General features: G+C 40.9%; 2 protein-coding genes across 3 annotated transcripts in view; both read left to right on the top strand.

Annotated features, from left to right (window-relative positions):
• LOC110528280 (protein unc-119 homolog B) overlaps nucleotides 1-2,703 on the top strand; it is a 6,651-nt gene extending 3,948 nt beyond the window's left edge. Inside the window, exon 5 of the mRNA XM_021610218.3 lies at nucleotides 1-2,703. This exon is cut by the window's left edge and continues 841 nt beyond it. The gene's annotated coding sequence lies outside the window, so the exon portion shown is untranslated.
• Nucleotides 2,704-9,158: 6,455 nt separating this feature from the next.
• The window catches only part of LOC110528278 (RNA-binding protein Musashi homolog 1), a 46,838-nt gene continuing 32,989 nt past the window's right edge, over nucleotides 9,159-23,007 (top strand). Inside the window, exons 1-4 of one of the 2 annotated variants that reach the window (XM_021610213.3) lie at nucleotides 9,159-9,367; nucleotides 9,844-9,884; nucleotides 10,690-10,771; nucleotides 10,907-10,991. In XM_021610213.3, the coding sequence (XP_021465888.1) occupies nucleotides 9,306-9,367; nucleotides 9,844-9,884; nucleotides 10,690-10,771; nucleotides 10,907-10,991 (270 nt within the window). In that variant the 5' untranslated portion in view covers nucleotides 9,159-9,305. The remainder of the gene's footprint in view (nucleotides 9,368-9,843; nucleotides 9,885-10,689; nucleotides 10,772-10,906; nucleotides 10,992-23,007) is intronic. The other variant, XM_021610214.3, reaches the window with a different exon arrangement.

Here is a 23,007-nt window from a genome sequence, read left to right as displayed (position 1 = left end):
ACACACACTCACTGTCAAACACACATGCCAGCTCACTCACATACAGTGCCTAGTGAAAGTCTACACACCACTTGCTTGTCCCCGGCAGGGACTGGTGAGTTTGTCAGGATCAAAATAAATATGAAACAAGCAAATTCAAGGTAAAAAGTTAGAGGAAAACCTGCCTCAGTTTTCTGAATACCCTGGTGTTATGACTGTCTGATAGAGTTTATTTTACAGCAAGACAATTACACCAATATTAATGCCAAAGACACACCAGAATGGCTTTCAAAGTGGTGTTGAGTGTTTCTGAATGGTCCAGTCTCAGTCCTGACAAAGTGGTGTTGAGTGTTTCTGAATGGTCCAGTCTCAGTCCTGACAAAGTGGTGTTGAGTGTTTCTGAATGGTCCAGTCTCAGTCCTGACAAAGTGGTGTTGAGTGTTTCTGAATGGTCCAGTCTCAGTCCTGACAAAGTGGTGTTGAGTGTTTCTGAATGGTCCAGTCTCAGTCCTGACAAAGTGGTGTTGAGTGTTTCTGAATGGTCCAGTCTCAGTCCTGACAAAGTGGTGTTGAGTGTTTCTGAATGGTCCAGTCTCAGTCCTGACAAAGTGGTGTTGAGTGTTTCTGAATGGTCCAGTCTCAGTCTTGACTTAAATCTGCTTGAAAATCAGAGACAATGTTTGAATATTGCAGTCCATCAATGATTCCCTACCAAATGTACTGAGCTTGAGCAATTTTGACAAAAACAATGGATATGTGTTGCCCTAAGAGTTGTGCATAGTTGGTAGAATCTTATTCTAAATGATTTACAGCTGTAATTGCTGCCAAAGGTGCTTCCACCTAGTATTAACTATGGGGTCTGAAGACATCTTCATTTTTAATTTAATAAAAACAGTTCTATACTTTCTTTCACTTTGAAAATCTGGAGCTTGTTGTATATATCAGTAGGAAATAAAAACTATATGTAATCTCTTTTTGAAATATTTAATTTGGCGGCAGAAAATGTGACAACTGTGCAAGGGGTGTATAGATGTTCACTAGGCACTGAACTTTCACCACACCCCCTCCCAGAGAGACCTACTGTAGCATGTCACCTGAATGTACTTGCATTCAAATTCAACTTTATTTATAGTGCATCTAAACATGCAGGTCCAATAACATACTTCACAAACAAGTTGATCAGAGGAAGGACTCTTACGTTTACAGTCAAATCGGATTCAGAATAATCTAAAGCAGTAACAGACAGGTAATTGCAACTAAAACATTTCTGTACATCATTTATCCTTTATTTTTGGTGTCCTTCAGTGATTTGACAGACACTTATAAATAGAACGTAGGATTATATTTTTATTTATACAAACTGAAAAGACAGCCCTGGTCAGAAAATTGTCAACAATTATATATGCGGTCATATAGGATACAGTTCTTTACACAACTCTTGATTGTATTAATATGGTAGGTTCACACTTTTGTTACCATGTTTTATCATGTTATAAAGTAAAAAGTTGTAGTGTTTTTGATTGTTTCCTCAAGAAACACCAAAACTGCATGAGGCATCAAAATGTGTGAAATATATGTGGATTTTAGGGAAATTGGTGATAGATCTTTGTTAGAGATAGCTAGAAATCAAATAGTGTATCCTTTTGTGTTTTGTAAACTATTGGTGTCCAGGGTTAAGTGAATACTTGTATACATTTTTTTTATCCAAAATAAACATGTGAATTTTCAAATGCCTTTGATGGGGTGCAAAAGTATGTTTCGGCAATGTCATTCATTCATTCAACCTGTTGAGAAGTTACTTTAAAGGAGAGTGAGCGTTTGCCCTTCCGGGTTTCCTAAGAAGGAAACAGTGTCAGGTGTTGGCCACGAGGGGGAGTTATGTGACAAAGAATCAAGTGAGAAGAACCTGTCCTGTTTTGGTGAAGAAACCACTACAACAACAAGAACTAAATCACAGATGATCAATCTGTTGAATGATTAATGATTCAAAACCACTGATTCTTGAAGAATATAATTTGAAATGCCTAATGAGCTTATTAATGAGTCTTATCCTCCGTTGTGTAAAGTAACTAAGTAAAAATCATTTGAAGTACTTCCTAAAGGAAAATGCCACCCTCTTGGTATTTGTTTCATTAGTACCTTGTTTGATATAGTCCCAAATGTTTTGCATGTCAGCAAGCAAGTTTTCAAGATATATCACTTTCAAAGTACATAAATATAGCTGGTATGATGCATTTATCATATCATGCAAACCGTAGTGTCATGTGATGCAAAAATCATCATACTGGTTGTATTTCTGTATTTTGAAAGTTATATATCTTGATAACCTGATTGCTGACATGCAAAACATTTTGCGACTATATAAACAATGGACTAATGAAAGAAATACCCAAATATTGTTTTTGGGTGGAGTTTTCCTTGTAGTTTTTTTTAGGTGTATCTGTACTTTATTATTTATATTTTTGACAAATGTTACTTTTACTCCACTACATTACTAAAGAAAATATGTGCTTTTTACTCCCATACAATTTCCTTGACCCAAAAGTACTCATTACATTTCGAATGCTCAGGCAGTACAGCAATTATGGCCCAATTCACACACCTATCAATATAATGCATTGTCATTGCTACTGCCTCACTAAACACAAATACTGTTTTTGTAAATGATGTCTGAGTTTTGGAGTGTGTCCCTGGCTATTTGTAAATAAATAAAAAACAAGAAAATTGTGTCAACTGGTTTGCTTAATATAAGGAATTTGATGTATAGCATTTACTTCAACTTTGAACTTTTACTCAAGTATGACCGTTGAATACTTTTCCCACCACTGTACTTAAGTACATTTTAAACCAGATACTTTTAGATATTTACTCAAGTAGTATTTTACTGGGTGACACTTTCACTTGAGTCATTTCTATTAAGGAATTTTGACAAATGACAATTTAGTACTTTTTCCACCACTGCTTACCCTATCACAACCCTATGATAACCCTATCACAACCCTTTGATAACCCTATCACAACCCTATGATAACCCTATCACAACCCTATGATAACCCTATCACAACCCTTTGATAACCCTATCACAACCCTATGATAACCCTATCACAACCCTATGATAACCCTATCACAACCCTATGATAACCCTATCACAACCCTATGATAACCCTATCACAACCCTATGATAACCCTATGATAACCCTATCACAACCATATGATAACCCTATCACAACCCTATGATAACCCTATCACAACCCTATGATAACCCAAAATGTAAGGTTGTAGAAATTGGATTTAGACGTAGTGTATTATTAGATCTGATACACAGAAAGTTTTGTAGAATTACACTTTTTTTTATACAAAATGGTGTAGTCTATTCAGTGATTTACAGTGAACACTTACTTACCCCCAGCTGTGTTAGTCCTGTGAGGTTTTAAACAAAACCTACCTCTTTCTCCCTCTCTATTTTCTTATCTGTATGTACAGCTCTACATCTCCCCCTTTCTCAGTTTCTCTCTCTTTCCACCTCTCTTCAACTCATGTCCAAATCTCATTATCTTTTTCTTCCCTCATCGCCTATTCCTCTCTCCACACTTCTCCGCCCTGCCTCCCTCCTCCTCTCTCTTGCTTGGGCTCTGTTTTTCCATTCTTGCTTCCTCTCTCACCTGGTAACCAGACCTCCGGGGAGAAGTGTTGAGTTTCCACTTTCCCAGAGAAGAAGACAATCTGAGCCTCACAAAAGCCCCACAATGGAGCCTCAGCAGCACTGTACCTCCCTGTCTCCCTACCCTGCCTCCCTCTCTCATTTTCGTTCTCTCTCCTGTCACTCTGTTAAATGGTTTTAAGTGAACTATATTATGTGAATTGTCAAACATTTGTTATGTCTGTTTGACGTTTACCTTCATGTTGTACTTCCGGTTCGGTCCACGAGAAGGCCCCTCCAGCCGACCTGCTCCTTTCAATATTGAAATGTGATACAGATATTACATTGAATTTTGCTAAATGACTGGCCAAAATCTAAACTGCTGAAGAGTTTCTGCAAATCTTCAGCGAGTTTCTGCTCCTGCTGATTTTGTCATCTTGATATTTCCTTACTGGTGAGGTCACACAAATCAGGACACTATCAAACTATAGGCGTCTGAATCAGATAGTTCAATCTGCCTCTTCCCAATGAATCAAGAACCATATAGGGGTCGTTGATTGGCATCTGCCATTTCTTTCACCCCTCTCCCTTCTGGTTGGGATCAGTGCAGATGAAGGAGAGGAGAGGAGGTCACTGTTGATTATTGAAATGCACCCCCATGTCTGTGCTTAGGCAGGGGGAGCGGATGAGGGGACAGTCGTATCCTATAAATAGCAGGGAGGTATGGCGTTGATAGGCCCTGTGGATGGAAGTAGGGGGAGTGGGGAGGGGAAGGATTAAAAGAGTACAGGGCCATATTCTGACTTCACTTGTGCATGTGCGTGTGTGTGTGTGTGTGTGTGTGTGTGTGTGTGTTTGTGTGTGTGTGTCTTTGGCAGAGGTGCTTTGTAAATGAGAGCTGTAGATTTTGCCTCTGGGCAAAGTCCTTCCCCCAAAGGTCCCTATGGGGGAGTTTCTGATCTGACGGACTATTAACGTTATTTGGTAGTTGATCTGTCACATTGGTCATGACCACAATATTTGAATTTAGATCTCACATTGACCATCTTCAATGGCCAAAGACATTACGGTAATGTTAAATATGTAATGATGGGCGTCTACACGGTTACTATGGTGTCTAGAAAACGGTCATTTTCTGCACTTAAGCAATGGTTATGTCACGTTCTGACCTTAGTTCTTTTGTTATGTCTTTGTTTTGGTATGGTCAGGGCGTGAGTGGGTGGGTTGTCTATGTTCGTTTTTCTATGATTTGGTGTTCCTGTGTTTGGCCTGGTATGGTTCTCAATCGGAGGCAGCTGTCAGTCGTTGTCCCTGATTGAAAACCATACTTAGGCAGCCTGTTTTCACCCTTGAGTTGTGGGCTATTGTTTTCTGTTGAGTGTTGGTATCTGCACCAGACAGAACTGTTTCGGTTCGTTCGTTCAGTGTTCATTTACTTGAGAATAAAAAGAGAATTGAGAATTGAGAATAAAAAGATGGACACTTACCACGCTGTGCATTGGTTCTCCGATCCTTCCTACTACTTCTCGTCAGAGGAGGAAGAAGACCGTTACAGGTTATCCAACGTTAATTGCGCTGATGTATAATGTTTGTACAACCATGGTACTACTGCTTTAAAAGTGAATGCATGCCCAAGTCTGAAAGTTACCATGAACCACACAACCCTCAAAGCTAGAGATTTTCAACAAGAAAACACCATCTATCAATGTAACCTTCCTTTCCAAAGATAGCAATTGTAACATTATAGCACATGTGCAAAATACTCAAAGGGCAGCTAATAGTGCAAAAGGAGTTTGGTCAGTGTCTAGAAATGACATGATCAGTGGATTGTGAGTTAGTTGGGAGAGACTATAATGCAATAAGACAACGATGGATATAAAGTTTCCCTAATGGTGCCGTGTTTCCCGTAGCCATTGTCTTTGTGGTAACTTTGTATTGACAAGCTGTCCGTAAGTGTTAGGCCTGTGCTAAATCGTAGCCTCTGTTGTGACTGTGTTGTGTGTATGTGTCACTCCCAGTTTCTTATTTTGAAACACCTAAAATAGTCACCCAGTTGTCTGAGTAAAATAATGTGTAAATAAACCCTTTTTTCCCTCACCCCTTTCCTTTCTCCCCCTTTGCTTTTCCTTGCTTCCATATACTATCAATCATTTGATAGTATATGTATTGTGCTTATGAGATTAAAGATGTATCAAAATGAATTAAAACCAGCTAAACGTCTACCATTGTGTTGAAGCTGTCTGAAGCATTCCTCTACATTTCACCCTTTCTCTCTTTCTCTCCTCCCTTTGTCTCATTCCCTCGCTAAACCCTTCCCTGGGGATGGAAGGATTGTCATACCAGGAGAACAGAGGTGGAGCTCTGTCCTAGCAGCACAGGTGTGCTTGTTTTTTTTTCACTCCTTCTCCTAAAGCCTTCCCTTCCTCCTCTTGCCACCTGCCAGTTGAACAAATACCTCAATTAAAGTGAATTACTTCTTTCCTCTTGGTGTCCTTTTGGTCTATTGGCTTCCTCCCCGATACCCAAGGCAAAGGCTTCCTGGCGTGCCATGAACCTACAACGCAGTGGCATTGGGCAAGTAATTTGTGAGGGAAATCTCTCACTCAGCAGTAATTTCCATTTCCCTGCCACTGTTCATTTACATGGCAGAGGTGCAAGATTCTACGAAGGCATGCCCCGAATTTGCTACAATATGACAAAATGATCTCGGAGTCTGTGTTGGCCTGCACAGCATTTATGTATTGAGAACGTACACAAAGCCATAGAACTTATGAAACCTACAGCCTAGCCACTAACACTCCCAGTGATTTTGGGGATTGCAGCAGCAACCCCAAATTCCCTTCAGGGTCTCTCTGAGCAGGTCCTAGGAAATAAAGGGTCAAAGATCAAGGTTGAACAATATGCTTCCCACACTGGGTCTGTTGTGATCAAGGAAACAAATATACAGGAGAGTCAGATTGGACAAACTATCACTGTGTTTGGAGTTGGTGGGGAGAGAGAGAGAGCGAGAGAGAGAGAGAGAGAGAGAGAGAGAGAGAGAGAGAGAAGCTGAAGCCATTTTGGTTTGGTGAGGTTAATTAACAAACCAGAGTATGAAGAAACCATAACCATATCTTGGTCCAAATTACTGAATCAAACATAACTAATCTGTTACAGGTCTCTTGAGGACAAAAATGCATGTCGTGTAGAGGTTGAAAAGTTGAATGACTGAAGCTGACATTAATAAATATAATATTGCTCAAATAACTAATTTCTAAAGGAAAATGGGTTAATCAAGTGTTATAACACACAGGTGTGCATGCGTGCATCCCATCCCATTCTTGTTCATTCAAGTGTTGCTGAAGAGCTTCAAAGCAAGTGGACAAAGGTTGGATATGGCATAACTTACATACTTTAAGTCTTAATCTTTCTCTCTACTATTCTTATAAGCGTCTATTTTGTACTGATTGGAGTTCTGTTTGCCTTCTCTCTTTTTTAGCCCATTTTTACTCATTCCCATTTACTCATTCATATACAGTATACTAATATACTTCCCAAGTGTCTCCCTCTCTCCATCATATCATATCTAGCACCTAGTCCCATCACTTTCTTTTGCAAAAATGTTTCCTACCTTTCTCCTTTTGCTCGTTTTCCTATCACTTTCACAACTCATTCCTTCCCCTCCCCCTCTCACTCCCCTCTCACTCTCACTTCCCCTCTCGCTCCCTCTATCTCTCTTTATTCAGCCCCATTGATCATGCATGCAGAAATGTATCACGCCCACAGCTCCAGTCAGTCAGTCAGTCAGGATAGGGCGCTAGCTAGGCTCTGTCCTACATACTGTTCTCTCGACATGGTCCACCTCTCCCCCCGCCAGCCCCCACCGCGCCAGCCCCCACCCCCAACACCAGCCCTCACAACCGTTTGACACACATACGCCTGACAGCACGTCTCGTGAGGCTGCACATAAACAGCCACCACTCATTATTGTGTGTGTGTGTGTGTGTGTGTGTGTGTGTGTGTGTGTGTGTGTGTGTGTGTGTGTGTGTGTGTGTGTGTGTGTATTAAGTGCAGTTTGATGCATTGGAGGTATTGTAAACACACGTTTATGTGTGGAAAATGAGAGTCTGGTCTAGAGTTTTTAGTTGTTGGAGCCCCCTTTCTCTCTCTCTCTGTCCTTTCTCTTTCTTTCTCTCTTTCTCTCATTCTCTCTCTCTGTCACCACTCAGTGTTTCGATGCATTAGATGTCTCCCATTTCTCTGTAATGCACACATTATGTAGGCTATAGCTCAATGTGCACCTTTCAAATCTGCACAGTAAATAGCAGTAAACAAACTACAGTTTTGACAAGTACACTTTGACAGTTCAGCTAATATACACATAGCTTGTAGGGTAGTACATGCACCTCACTGTACCATAGGACAGGAGCAGTCCCACCAATGCATTTAAAGCCCTCAGGTGACTTTCTTGGCCCAGTGAAGAGGGTAGCCTACTTAGGGGAAAAGCTGTTAATCTGCCACTTAGTTGGTTAAGGCAGTCACATGGGTGGTCACATGGGCATGCAGTGTGGGGGCATAAGGACTTTTGTCTCAAATGTCACCATATTCCCTACACAGTGCACACTTTTTTAACATAGCCATATGGGATCTGGTCAAATCTAGTACACTATGCAATAGAGGACCATTTGAGACATATCCAGGGTGACTTAAAACCTCAGCCATTTGTAAAGAGACAGAGAGCCATAGCAACCTGCTGCGACTAAGAACAGGCATGTACAGTACAGTTAAAACTGTTCAAAATGAGCAGAGGCAGGGTACTGTGTAGCTTACATATCAGGCCTCTGGCACCCCGTGAGCAGAGCAGTTCCTAGAGAGAATGCCTACTATAGGCTTTAGCTCAGCAGGTTAACACAGTTTTGTGGTGTGCAAGAGACACAGGTTGATGGTTTGAACCCAGTCAGTCAGATTGGTGGCACAACCTGGATGGGTCTCTGCAAGGAGGATGTCTAAGGGGGTGTACTGAGCTGGGCCAATAAAAGCTGTACTACCCTGTCCTGGTTATGCATCCATAAATTGCTGGAACGGTGAAATAAAATATCGTTGCCAGCAGTGTAAAAATAGTAAATCAACAGTATGGTTAGGGTCAACGTGATAGTGTAAAAATCATGTATCTGTGTCTGCAAGGCTTAGTGTAGTTGTCATGAATCCCTGGGGTGTACCCCATATCAAATCCATAAAAGTGTCTTGACGCCACTCCATCCTCTCTGATGCATTAGAAGACGCCTTCCACATTTCACTACATCCCCCCTACACTCAGATTTAGTCACAGAGTGTACTTTATACTTACTTAAAAGCTGGAAGCCTTATTTTACTAGGCATATACTGTGTACTAATAATTTATTCGCATAGAATAGACTTCCTCAAAACTTCCACTATGCACATCATTATCCTTCCGCGGGGAAACGTTTCAAGAGAGCGCCAAACCAACAAGGCGGTGTGGTGAGGGGAGGGAATCGCGAGCACGGAAAAGCGAGAGAGAGGCGGAGCCTGCTTGTGTGTGTGTGTGTGTGTGTGTCAGCGTGCGTGTGCGGGCGCCACGCTCGCTCGTCCCTCCTCCTCTAGACAAACCACCCCCACACCCCTCCGCCACCCTGAGTCTGCTACTCACTGCCTTTCCTCACCTCATAGTCGAGAACAGAGGAACGGAATGGATACGGAAGGGAGCCAAAGCAGCCTGTCCTCGGTGGACAACTCCCCCCACGACCCTTGGTAAATCTCCGGCGCCGTCTCTCCAGCGTCTTGGCCTTGCTTGCTTCCCTGTGTATGAGAGATAATAGTGGAGTTTGGTTTGTGTGGAGCCGACCGGAGCGCGGAGACAAAAGACAGGCAGGCATGCTTGTTCTGATGTGCTGTGCTCTCCAATGTGGTCCGCTCAACCGTGTATCAGTGCCGCTCAACCGGGCAGGACCCAATACCTATTCTCTTTTTTCTTTTGAGTGAGGAGATAACTATTGTAACAACTTTTTATTTCCATTTGGAGAGCACTTGATTACAGTATTTTCTCGTAAGCATTTTACTGGCCCGACTTGACCACTCGTGCATTCACAACATGGCCGATTTTCCCCCTTTACTTTATTTCAGTTATTGTGTATATAAATCTATGAATTGCAGTATGGTTTTAGTGTCTGAGGTCTATTTTACGGTAATATGTTGTTCTTACTCTCGCCTTTATCTCTCCCATTCAGCAAAATGTTCATCGGGGGTCTCAGTTGGCAGACAACACAAGGTGAGCTGTCCCGCGAGCGACTTTTAAAGTCCCTGGATGCAAATAGAATGCTTTGATAGATTTAGGCTAGTGTTATTACCCGTTGTATATACTATGTGTAGAAGAATTCTTAACGTTGTTGAGTGGGCTATGTGAAGCTCTCGGAAGTTTGTTAAACAAAACAGTTTTATAGCCTATCCTGCCGAAATCAAAGCTTTCATTCAACGAGGATCAGTAGGCAGCGCAGGATTTGAACTGCAGACTGAAACAGCCGAGACGATATGGGATTAACATTGTATATTTGGACTAGTATTTTAATGTTTAAATGTATTTTATGTTATTTGGGCGGTTGGTTACCATATGGAACACGTTTTTTTATTTTGATATCTGATTGAAGCAGGTGATAACATCGTGCCTTTTGCAGCTTTGAGGGTGTTTTTGTTTGTGATATTGCGTTGTTTCGCTTATTACAGCATCATTGAGGCTAGTGTTCTTCAAAAGCTCATTGTTTGTAAACTGTGTTGCCTATTGGTTGATTATAAAAGTATAGTCTATAGTCAAATCGGCTTATTTGTATACCCTACGTTATATCAATTGTGAAGTAACTATGGTTGTATCAACATAATATAACATGGGCTATCAACCCAGACAGCCATGAGTTGAATCCTACTTTCAATGAATGACGTTTCGACAGACTAACAACAACGTGGTCTTGCTCAGATGCGTTGTCTGTCGTCTTAAATACCCTATTATTGCCTACATTTAAATAATATTTCGTCTTTGGAACGCTGTTCGACCATCCTTTCATATATATATTTTTTTACAGAGGGTTTGAATGAATACTTCTGTAAATTCGGCGAGGTGAAGGAGTGTATGGTGATGCGAGATCCAGTTACGAAGAGATCAAGGTAAGGAGGCGTGCGCACCTCACCGTCCTATCATAGGCGCGCGCTCATTGGTTTATTTTCTTTATAGCCGGGGCGATAGGTTGTGTTTTGTTGTGTCAGCCAGTTATAATTCAAAGGCATTGTTTTTTTCTTCAGGGGATTCGGGTTTGTCACATACATAGACCAAGCTGGTGTGGATAAAGTTTTGGCGCAAAACAGACATGAGCTGGATTCTAAAACAGTAAGTTTATGCTGGCATCCTTATATTTATTTAATCTGATTTTAGAACAGTACATTTATTATTAGGCCTACATGCATCTATGTATTTTATATGGATGACATAATATATACCATGTCATGAAAAGGTAGGCCCTGGTAGAACAGTTTGGGAGATACTATGGGAGCCTCTTTCCTCCCCTACAACCAAATGCTGGTTTAGGGCAGCCAACAAGAAAGGTTCTTTCTTGCTGTTCATCGCCATGGTTACCTGGGGACTGAGACAGGGAGGAGGAGGCTTGAGCTCTCACACCAAAAAGAAAGTAGCGTTTTAGACACACAAAAAAATACTAGGGCTGTGAAACATAAGTTGGGTTGTGACTCACTGTGAGTTCGTAAAACTCTTCAATTACGTTTAACCAAAATCAGAGAACTGTTTAGATTAAGTTAAGCCTACAAAAACTTGAAGCGGTCTATTGTTGTCAACTAGGTCTTGAGTTCAGTCCTTTTTATTATTTTTTATTTCGTTAACTAGGCAAGTCAGTTAAGAACAAATTCTTATTTACAATGAAGGCCTACCCCGGCCAAACCCTAACCTGTACTACGCTGGGCCAATATGTCAGCATTTCCCAAACTAGGGCCTGCTACCCCATGTGGGGTTGCCTGATTTGAATATGGGGTTGCAGGAGAAACGCAGACCCCTAGTTCATAGACCCACATTTACTTCAGTAACCTCTGGTAACTGCTAGATTCCCATGTAATAAACAGCGGTTTCTGTTTCCTTCCAACAAATGTGTCTCTGTTTTGAATGGTTTAAGCTACAAAATATTATGACCCCATCACTGAAAGATAAGACTCTCTGAAACACGTGCATGTCTTCTGTTTCCCTCTACAATGTCCACAAGCCACCGCAGGACTCATTAGAGCAGAGTGGACAAGACCAGGAAATACATTGGACTGGGGGGAAATAACATCAATAATGATAATGTTCTTTTCATAGCCCCAATTAAGAAATGTAACATTGGCCGTTGATTACATCACCTTTTTACATGGTGGGGTCGCAATTTATTTTAAATATCAAAATGGGGTCGTTGGCCAAAACAGTTTGGGAACCCCTGGGCTATGTTGACTTCAGTGTTGTAGTACTCGAGACTGGTCTTGTCTTAGTCTTGTCTCGGTGTCCAATACATTTGTGCTCGGCCTTGACTCGGTTTCGGACAGTGAGGACTTGCAATTTCTTCCCGAGACCAGCGGAGTACAAAGCTCATCATTATCAGCTTTCATTCAGTCAGCGCATAAAACTACTTTGCCAGGCCAAATATATACACTCCTTTCTTGAAACATTAATACTGTCGGTCTTTGTATCTAGACATGTTTGCTCAGTGGCGGACCTATTGGACATTCAGTGTGTGGCAGGTTCATGATGCTGAAAGGACAGCAATGGTAATACCAGCGCACTCATGTAGGAGAGTGTACTTTTTGTAAAACACAAAGGGCCAGTGGCATAGTGGAGGGTATACGCTGGTATACACCGTATACCCACTTAAAAAAAATGGGCATTGCATAGACTCACTTCTTATTCCCCACTGATGCTTATCAAAGTAGTAGTGTAGGTATACAATTTTTGATAAGTATAGTGTAGGTATATCAAGGATGTAGTACAATAGATAAATCATGCACAAAGTAGCCTACGCAATCACAAAGCACGTGAAAACTATTCACAAAAGCGTGTAGTGCTATTCACCTCCTGGGCTCGAACCAGGAACACATCGACAACAGCCACACTCGAAGCATCGTTACCCATCACTCCACAAAAGCCGCGGCCCTTGCAGCGCAAAGTGAATAACTACTCCAAATCTAAAAGCGAGTGACGTTTGAAAACTATTCACCTGCGTGTAGTGCTATTCACCTCCTGGGCTCGAACCAGGAACACATCGACAACAGCCACACTCGAAGCATCGTTACCCATCACTCCACAAAAGCCGCGGCCCTTGCAGCGCAAAGTGAATAACTACTCCAAATCTAAAAGCGAGTGACGTTTGAAACAGTGCGGCACGCACACAGCCTAGTTTTAGCAGAATATCATCTGCGGGCAACAAAAGCGTGTAGTGCTCAACTGGTTTTGGAATGGAGCAGCTCACAGAAGAATGACATCGGTCAACTAGGGGTCGACCGATTAATCGGAATGGCCGATTAATTAGGGCCGATTTCAAGTTTTCATAACAATCGGAAATCGGTATTTTTGGGCGCCGATTTCCGACTACATTTTTTTAAAATAACTTTTTTAATACCTTTTATTTAACTAGGCAAGTCAGTTAAGAACACATTCTTATTTTCAATGACGGCCTAGGAACTGTGGGTTAACGGCAGAATTTCACTTTGTCAGCTCAGGGGTTCCAATCTTGCAACCGCACAGTTAACTAGTCCAACGCTCTAACCATTGCACTCCACGAGTAGCCTGCCTGTTACGCGAATGCAGTAGAAGCCAAGGTAAATTGCTAGCTAGCATTCGTTCATTGCACGCAGAGTCAGGGTATATGCAACAGTTTGGGCTGCCTGGCTCATTGCGAACTAATTTGCCAGGATTTTACGTAATTATGACATACATTGAAGGTTGTGCAATGTAACAAGAATATTTAGACTTAGGGATGCCACCTGTTAGATAAAATACCGAACGGTTCCGTATTTCACTGAAATAATAAACGTTTTGTTTTCGAGATGATAGTTTCCGGATTTGACCATATTAATGACCAAAGGCTCGTATTTCTGTGTGTTATTATGTTATAATTAAGTCTGATTTGATAGAGCAGTCTGACTGAGCAGCAGCAGGCCCGTAATCATTCATTCAAACAGCACTTTCGTGCGTTTTGCCAGCAGCTCTTCGCAAGCACAGCGCTGTTTATGACTTCAAGCCTATCAGCCTAATGGCTGGTGTAACCAATGTGAAATGGCTAGCTAGTTAGCTGGGTGTGCGCTAATACTGTTTCAAACGTCACTCGCTTTTAGATTTGGAGTAGTTATTCACCTTGCGCTGCAAGGGCCGCGGCTTTTGTGGAGTGATGGGTAACGATGCTTCGAGTGTGGCTGTTGTCGATGTGTTCCTGGTTCGAGCCCAGGTAGGGGCGAGGAGGGGGATGGAAGCTATACTGTTACACTGGCAATACTATAGTGCCTATAAGGACATCCAATAGTCAAAGGTATATGAAATACAAATGGTATAGAGAGAAATAGTCCTATAAATACTATATTAACTACAACCTAAAACCTCTTACCTTGGAATATTGAAGTCTCATGTTAAAAGGAACCACCAACTTTCATATGTTTTCATGTTCTGAGAAAGGAACTTAAACGTTAGCTTTTTTACATGGCACATATTTTACATGGCACACATTTTTACATGGCACACATTTTTACATGGCACACATTTTACATGGCACACATTTTTACATGGCACATATTACTTTCTTCTCCAACACTTTGTTTTTGCATTATTTAAACCAAATTGAACATGTTTCATTATTTATTTGAGGCTAAATTGATTTTATTGATGTTTTATATTAAATTAAAATAAGTGTTAATTCAGGACAGGCCGTTTGCGAAATTACTGGGCTGGTCGTTTGGGAAATGATTAGCAAAATTTGAGTATGCCCACCTCTCCAGGCACCACTACACTAAATGCAACAATGTTACGCACATACATTATTTTCAAAGAAATGGCTAACAAGAGCAAGCGAGCTGCAATAAAAACACAGTTCCACTCACCAAATGACGATCAGTTGAACCTTAACTTCTTGTTGAAAGTCATTCTTGAAAAGGGAGAATCTATCAAATTAGCAACAATATCCTCTTTGATAACACCTGTTGCAGTTGCTGCAAACTAGCCTACAACAGAAGATAGCAAGCTAGACAGTGGGAAAACTACTGCTCGCTATTGCACAGTGACCTGTTGGACTTTGAGAAGGCAGAAGTTTCCATACATTTTTGGAAAAACGGTCCCACCCATTACAAGTAAAAATGTGATTTGTTGATTCCACTGTCACTCCAAAATGTTGCCCTAATACAGTTGAATGGCAGATGCCTTCTATCTAGCTTCTGATGGCCTAGCCAATGGCTGACTTAGCTAGCTAGATTTATCTCCCCAGACACTCCGGTCTTGGTCTTCAATCGCTCTGGCTTTAGGTGGTCTCGAACACAACACTGGTTTACTTGAATGGAAATGTCAGGTCTATTCATTCTAATTCTATGGAAATCACTGTAGTGTTTGAAGCCGACTGGTGATGCCACGCACAGTAACATAACCATTGACGAAGCTTGTGTCTAAACACTTTGTTGTTGATGGCCAACACAAAGATTGATTGCTGCTAATATCAACATTTGAATGACTATACAAGGTGTGAGTATGTGTCTGTGTGACTTTGTGTTGCATACAGCTTTGTCAGCAATGGATGTGTGGGTGTTTCTCCATCCTCCACCCCTCGATACATACTCTCACATGTGCACACACTACTATTACCACAAACACACACTGCCTGGCCCTGGAGGGTGAAAGAGAGAGGGAGGATAGAAGGCAAGTGTGGTTACATGAAGCAGGTCTGTTGCCCTAGGTGAAATCATTCACATTCACAGGGGACATTAAGGTGACTCGACAGCCTAGTGGGACTTTTGTCTTCATGATCAATGCAGCATGTGCTGCTGCCACCCAAAGGATAATAGCCAGTATGTCATAAAGACATACAGTTGACTTCGGAAGTTTACATACACCGTAGCCAAATACATTTCAACTTAGTTTTTCACAATTCCTGCCATTTAATCCTAGTAAAAATTCCCTGTCTTAGGTCAGTCAGGATCACCTCTTTATTTTAAGAATGTGAAATGTCAAAATAATAGAGAGAATGATTTATTTCAGCTTTTATTTCTTTCATCACATTCCCAGTGCGTCAGAAGTTTACATACACTCAATTAGTATTTGGTAGCATTGCCTTTAAATTGTTTAACTTGGGTCAAACGTTTCAGGTAGCCTTCCACAACCTTCCCACAATAAGTTGGGTGAATGTTGAACCATTCCCCCTGACAGAGCTGATGTAACTGAGTCAGGTTTGTAGGCCTCCTTGCTCCCTAACGCTTTCACAAATTTTCTATAGGATGAGGTCGAGGCTTTTTGATGGCCACACCAATACCTTGACTATGTTGTCCTTAAGCCATTTTCCACAACTTTTGAAGTATGCTTTGGGTCATTGTCCATTTGGAAGACCCATTTGCGACCAAGCTTTAACTTCCTGACTGATGCCTTGAGATGTTGCTTCAACATCGGCTTGCAAGCATCCCCTTTTTTCCTCCAAACGTAACGATGGTCATTATGGCCAAACAGTTATATTTTTGTTTCATCAGACCAGAGGACATTTCTCCAAAAAGTACGATATTTGTCCCTATGTGCAGTTGTAAACCGTAGTCTGGCTTTTTTATGGCGGTTTTGGAGCAGTGGCTCCTTCCTTGCTGAGCGGCCTTTCAGGTTATGTTGATATAGGATTCGTTTTACTGTGGATATAGATACGTTTGTGCCTGTTTCCTCCAGCACCTTCACAGGGTCATTTGCTGTTGTTCTGGGATTGATTTGCACTTTTCCCACCAAAGTACGTTAATCTCTAGGAGACAGAACGCGTCTCCTTCCTGAGCGGTATGACGGCTGTGTGGTCCCATGGTGTTTATACTTGCGTACTATTGTTTGTACAGATGAACGTGGTACCTTCAGGGCGTTTGGAAATTGCTCCCAAGGATGAACCAGACTTGTGGAGGTCTACATTTTTTTCTGAGGTCTTGGATGATTTCTTTGGATTTTCCCATGATGTCAAACAAAGAGGCACTGAGTTTGAAGGTAGGCCTTGAAATACATCCACAGGTACACCTCCAATTGAGTCAAAAGATGTCAATTAGCCTGTCAGAAGCTTCTAAAGCCATGACATAATTTCCAAAGCTGTTTAAAGGCACAGTCAACTTAGTGTATGTAAACTTCTGACCCACTGTGATACAGTGAATTAATTATAAGTTAAATAATCTGTCTGGAAACAATTGTTGGAAAAATTACTTGTTTCATGCACAAAGTAGATGTCCTAACCGACTTACCAAAACTATAGTTTGTTAACAAGAAATTTGTGGAGTGGTTGAAAAATGAGCTTTAATGACTCCAACATAAGTGTATGTAAACTTCCGACTTCAAATGTGTTTACATGTTTGTCATTTGGCAGATGTTCTTATCCAGAGCAACATACAGTATTAGTGAGTACATGCTTTGTCATACTGCCCCCCACATGGGAATTGAACCCACAATGCTGTCATTGCAAGCACCATGCTCTACCAACTGAGCCACATGGCAATAGGAAGTAGTTTTACAGGTCCTTAGTTACATAGCTTTGACGTGTAAAACGTGTTTTTCAGTTACAATTCACCTCTTCAATATAGCTAACAGTTTATGATGCGATAATATGCCTATTATAATTTTTTTGCAAAGCAAATGCACTGGCTACAGGCTATAGATTCTACAGTAATTACAGTAAAATTTGTGGGTTTTGTGTATACAGTAAGCACATTGTCATAACATGGTAGATATACAGTATGTTTGTGAAGATGTTGAGTTGTATTCATATGACCACCACTCCAAATGAATCACCTGTTCAAGACAGATAAAAATACTATTACGTTAACTATCCTATAAATAGATCACACCATTTATATCTTGTTTACTTGATCGAGGTGGTAATGTTTTTTGTGTAACCCTGTTGGTATTTTATAGCCTGGTTGCCATCTCTGTTCAGCTATTACATTCCACTCCTTGTACATATCTTTGGCATATGACACAAAGAGTCGACTGTTACAGAGACAGGTACCCAGACTAAGTATTTTACACTTCAGAAATGGTTTGAAATCAGGAGCAGATGTGTGGGTTGGGTGTCATGGCGATATCTTTGTGGATCCTAGTGACAGAAGGCCTTGTATTGTCAGAATTGTGTGTGTGTGTGTGTGTGTGTGTGTGTGTGCGTGCGTGTGTTTCTCAATCTGATCTTTGAATATCTGATGAGCTTGGTGACATTTGACGACCCCGGGCTCTACTGTGTTGATGTGTGTGTGTGTAAAAGTGTGATGGTCAATCATTGAGTTACCGTGTCTGGATGACGCAGCGCATAATGTTTGAGAATGAGAGGGGAGTCTGTGATGCTAATGCTTGGCCATAGGTAGGAGGAGGCCAAGCCTCTGAAATCACAGCAGGGTTTGGTTTGAGACATATCACCCTGAAAGGAGAATGTTGTGACCATGTTGAGGGTTGAACGGCAGGGACACCATTTTTGATTTGTAACAATATTTTGGTGCAGCTCACCGTGTTATGTTTCGGTGTGCTGATTTCACATACAGTACGTCAATGGATAAATCATGTCTCTGTGTAATTGGAAAAAAAGGTCCATTTTGGTCTTCCCGTCTCCCTAACTCTGTCTCTCTCTTTCAATTAAATTCTATTAAATTTGCTTTATTGGCATGACGTAACAATGTACATATTGCCAAAGCCTGCTTTGGATATTTACAATATGAGAATTGTAAATATAAGAATAAATAATAAGAATCAAAATTGTCAACGGGACAACAGTAACAACAATAACCAAGGGTCAAAATAACTATACATTGAACAATAACAATAAGCATACAGTGGAGGATATGTGCAGGTTGATTGGTCTGTCAGACACTGTCCCTCATCTTATTGCAGGCAGCAATGTAGTGCGCTGCCAGAGAGGTCTTTGAAACCTTGAATAAGGGTTTCAAATTTGGGGAAATGACACTAATTGTTTTATATTTTTGACATATTGTCAGGAAATGCAGCTATGTCTCAGGTTCTGCTGTTGTGCAGTGGTTGCACAGCCTTTCCTCTACAGGGAGCCAGGTTTTCCTGTGTCTACCCGTTTCAATGACAAGGCTGTGCTCACTGAACCTGTACTTTGTCAAGGTTTTTCTAAGGTTTTGATCAGTAGCCATGGTCAAATAGTTAGCCACGGTGTACTGCCGATTTTGGGCCAGATAGCACTGCATTAGGCTTTGTGCTTGTGTTTCCCAATAAGCAATGTAGTTTTGTTTTGATGGTGTTGTAATTTGGTTTATTCTGATTGATTGGATGTTCTGGTCCTGAGGCTTCAGTGTGTTAGTAGAACAAGTTTGTGAACTCAGCCCCAGGACCAGCTGAATGAGGGGACTATTTTCTTTGCTCAGCTCTTGGCATTGCAGGGCTTGGTAATGATATTAGAGGGGGTCACTGTATTTTAGATGTTTCCAAAACTGAATTGCTCTTTTTTGAGTTTGTATTATTAGTGGATATTGGCCTAATTCTGCCCTGCATGCATTGTTTGTAGTTTTCCTCTGGACATATAGGAGAATCTTACAGAACTCTGCATGCAGGGTTTCAATGGGGTGTTTGTCCCTTTTGATGAAATCTTGATTTGCAAGTGGACACTACACCTCGCTGCCATAAAGTGCAATTGGTTCAATGACACATTCAATTAGTTTTAGCCAAATCTTAATAGGTATTTCATTTTGAATCTGTTTTTTAATGGCGTAGAATGCCCTGTGTGCTTTCTCTCTCAGTTCATTCACTGCCTCATTAAGGTGTCCAGTGGAGCTTATTTTTAAACCTAAGTAATTGTAGTGTGTGCAGTACTCTATATTTTGTACCAATTGAGAACTTTGGTCTAATTCCCTGAGATCTGGATCTTCTCTGGAAAATCATTATTTTGTCTTTTTGGGGTCTACTGCCAGGGCCCAAGTCTGGCAGTACTGCTCTAGCAGGTCCAGGCTCTGCTGTAGACCATGTGCTGTGGGTGACAGCAGGCATAGGTCATCTGTGAAGAGTAGGGATTTAACCTCTGATTTGTGGAGACTAACACCAGGGGCTGAGGATTTTTCTAGAATAGGGGCCAATTTGTTGATGTAAATATTGAAGAGTGCAGGGCTCAGATTGCAACCCTGGCGAAGGCCCCGTCCCTGGTTAAAGAATTTGGTTATTTTCTTGCCAATTTTAATGCTGCACGTATTGCCAGTAAACATTGATTTAATTATGTCATATGTTTTACCCCCTACACCACTTTCAATAACTTTGCAGAACAGTCCTGTATGCCAAATAGAATCAAACGCTTTTTGGAAGTAGATAAAGCAAGCGTATATTTTGGTATTATTTTCGTGGACATGTTTATCTATCAGGGTGTGTAGGGTGTAAATATGATCAGTCGTGCGATGTTTTGGTATAAATCCAATTTGGCTTTTACTCAATACATTGTGCTTATTAAGGAAGTTTAGAACTCTTATATTTATAATACTACAGAAAACCTTCCACAGGTTACTGTTCACACAAATACCTCTGTAATTGTTAGGGCCAAATTGTCTCCGTTCTTAAAGATTGGGGTTATGAGTCCTTGATTCCAGATGTCAGGGAAATAACCTACACTCAGGATGAAATTAAACCGTTTCAAAATAGCCAATTGACATTTTGCACTAGTGAGTTTGAGCATCTCATTTAGGATGCCATCAGGTCCACATGATTTTTTAAATTTGAGGGCCTGAAGTTTCTTATAGAGCTCCTGGTCAGTAATTGGGGAGTCCAATGGATTTTGATTGTCCTTTATAGCTTTTTCTAAACCATTCAACTTCTCGTGAATTTGGCGTTGTTCTGCGTTTGTGTCAATTTGAACAGTGTTGTAGAGTGTTTTAATATGGGTTGTCCATATGTCACCATTTTGTATCGCAAATTTTTTTTTTATCCAATTTTGCCAGAAGTTGTTTGTGTTTATGGACTCTTCAATTAGTGTCAGCTGCTTGCTGTTGTACTGTGCTTTTATGGTTCTGAGTGTACGTTTATAGAGTTTTAAAGTCTCACAGCAACGAAGGCATAATTCACCATTATTTGGGTCTCAGTGCTTTTGGTTGGTAGTGTTCTATGTTTTTTCCTCATAATTTTACAATCTACATCAAACATTTCTCTCTCTCGTGCTTTCTCTCTCTATCTGACTCTTCCATATTTTTAACTTCTCAATGTCCCTCACCTTCTCTCTGCCTATCTATTCACCTATTTCAGCCTGTCCTCTTTTTGTACCATCTCTTCTACTTTCCTTGTGCACTTTTACCTCTCGAAAACTCCCTCCCTCTCTCCCTCCAAACCGTTTTCCCTCTCCCTTGTGGATGGCTATTGTTTGACCAGCATGAGATGAGAAGGAGAGTGAAATTCCTTTCTGGAATTAGAAAGAATGTTCCACACTTTGAGTGTTTTTTTTCTATGCTAACCCCATGGAGGGTGAGAAAGAAACAGAGAGAGAAAGGCCAAGGTGAATGAGAGGGGTTTGGCAGTAGGAATGGGGGCAAGTTTAAGCACTTTGAAAAGCAGTGACAATACGCTTGACACTGTAAAATCAAAGAGCTGGGGACAAATAGAAGAGATGTGATGTATTTTTGCCAACTACGTGATTAGGAAAGTCTGTGTTGCTAATTGTAATTTTCAGATAGAAAACATAGCACAGTCTAATCATATAAAGGAAAGGGAAAGGCGGATACCTACACCTCACACACATGGTTATGGGCTTAAAAAAAGAAGCCACTTGTACCATGTCAGGTATAGAGTTGAAATTTATTCAATTTTGAGTTTGCATTCCACCCATGAGGCCAAAGAGGGCGCTTTTGGTCACTGACTGCAGGAAAGGGCTTAGTCACCCATATCTCAAGTTAGGCCTCGCCCCTCAGAAGCCAACTTTCGTGTTGTTATTGACAATGACACTATTGACCAATTGAATACGTTTTCTATGAGCGATGCATATTGTTGATATTTTGTTCTACTTGTTTGGCTACTTCAGAGGACTTGGACACAGGGCAGTAGTGTGATGTAGTGCATAGAAAAGAGGACCCGTGTTGTTTCCTGTCTGCAGTAGGACTATCCAGGGTCGTTTTTTATTAGTGCACCTAATGGGAAAATGTTTTGTACCGGAAAATGGAAATTAGTCTTTCTTATTGGACTAGTCTGGGTAGTCCTGTCTAAGTCATATTTATTCCATTTGATGCCTAATGAACTAGACCCAAGTACTATTTTGACTATGCAAAACAAATATAGTATATTACTAATAGACTTTAGCACATCAAATCGTCGTTACTAGTACAACGTAAGTTTGGATTGCATGGATTTCCAAAGCACGTAGTCAAATTCCAAGCCCACACAATTTTTTGTTGATGTTCTAGCACAACACAGCTAAGTAAACCAATCAGTTTATTAGGTATGTTAATCCTACTGCGTTAAATATACCTCATGAAGAGTGTGAGAAAGAGAAATAACTTTGGTTACACTTTAATATCATATTTGAAGGTCTGGTTAAGGGCTTGTCAGTAAGCATTTCACGGTAAGGTCTATCTGCACTTGTTGTATTCGGTGCATGTGACAAATAAAGTTTGATTTGATTTGGTCATAAACTGCCCATAAACGTTACTATTACATGTAGTTAACCATTGCATTAGATTAATACACAATTATGTTGATTATAATTTAGGCAGATTACTGGCCCGATTACTAACAATGCTTTATGCATACATGTATTTACATATTCTAATACATACATGAATGGACAGTCTACTGATGTTAGTAATTCTAGAGCAGTTTAGTGATGACCGCTGCAGTCTAAGGTGTCACTACAGACACCCTGGTTCGATTCCAGGCTGTATCACAACCGGCCATGATTGCGAGTCCCATTGGCCCAGTGTTGTCCGGGTTTGGCCGGTGTAGGCCGTCCTTGTAAATAAGAATTTGTTCTTAACTGACTTGCCAAGTTCAATTTTAAAAAATGCCACAGGCCTGGTTAAAGTTAGCTATCAATGCTGAGATGCCTCACCAAGAAAAGGCTATTAAATGTTTTTGTCACAAGGGTATAACTCATTACTGGACTCAGAGCAAGTAAAGAGATTTAGCATGATTACAAAATCTGCTACGCTTGCAAATCTGATCATTGGATTTGGCTGTGTGTCTGTTTACTGGTGAG

The sequence above is a fragment of the Oncorhynchus mykiss genome, chromosome 7 (genome assembly GCF_057628025.1).
Source record: "Oncorhynchus mykiss isolate SJ-2025 chromosome 7, ASM5762802v1, whole genome shotgun sequence".
Taxonomy (NCBI): Eukaryota; Metazoa; Chordata; class Actinopteri; order Salmoniformes; family Salmonidae; genus Oncorhynchus; species Oncorhynchus mykiss.
Note: the sequence above shows the minus strand (reverse complement) of the source record. Positions and strands in the feature narration are given on the sequence as shown.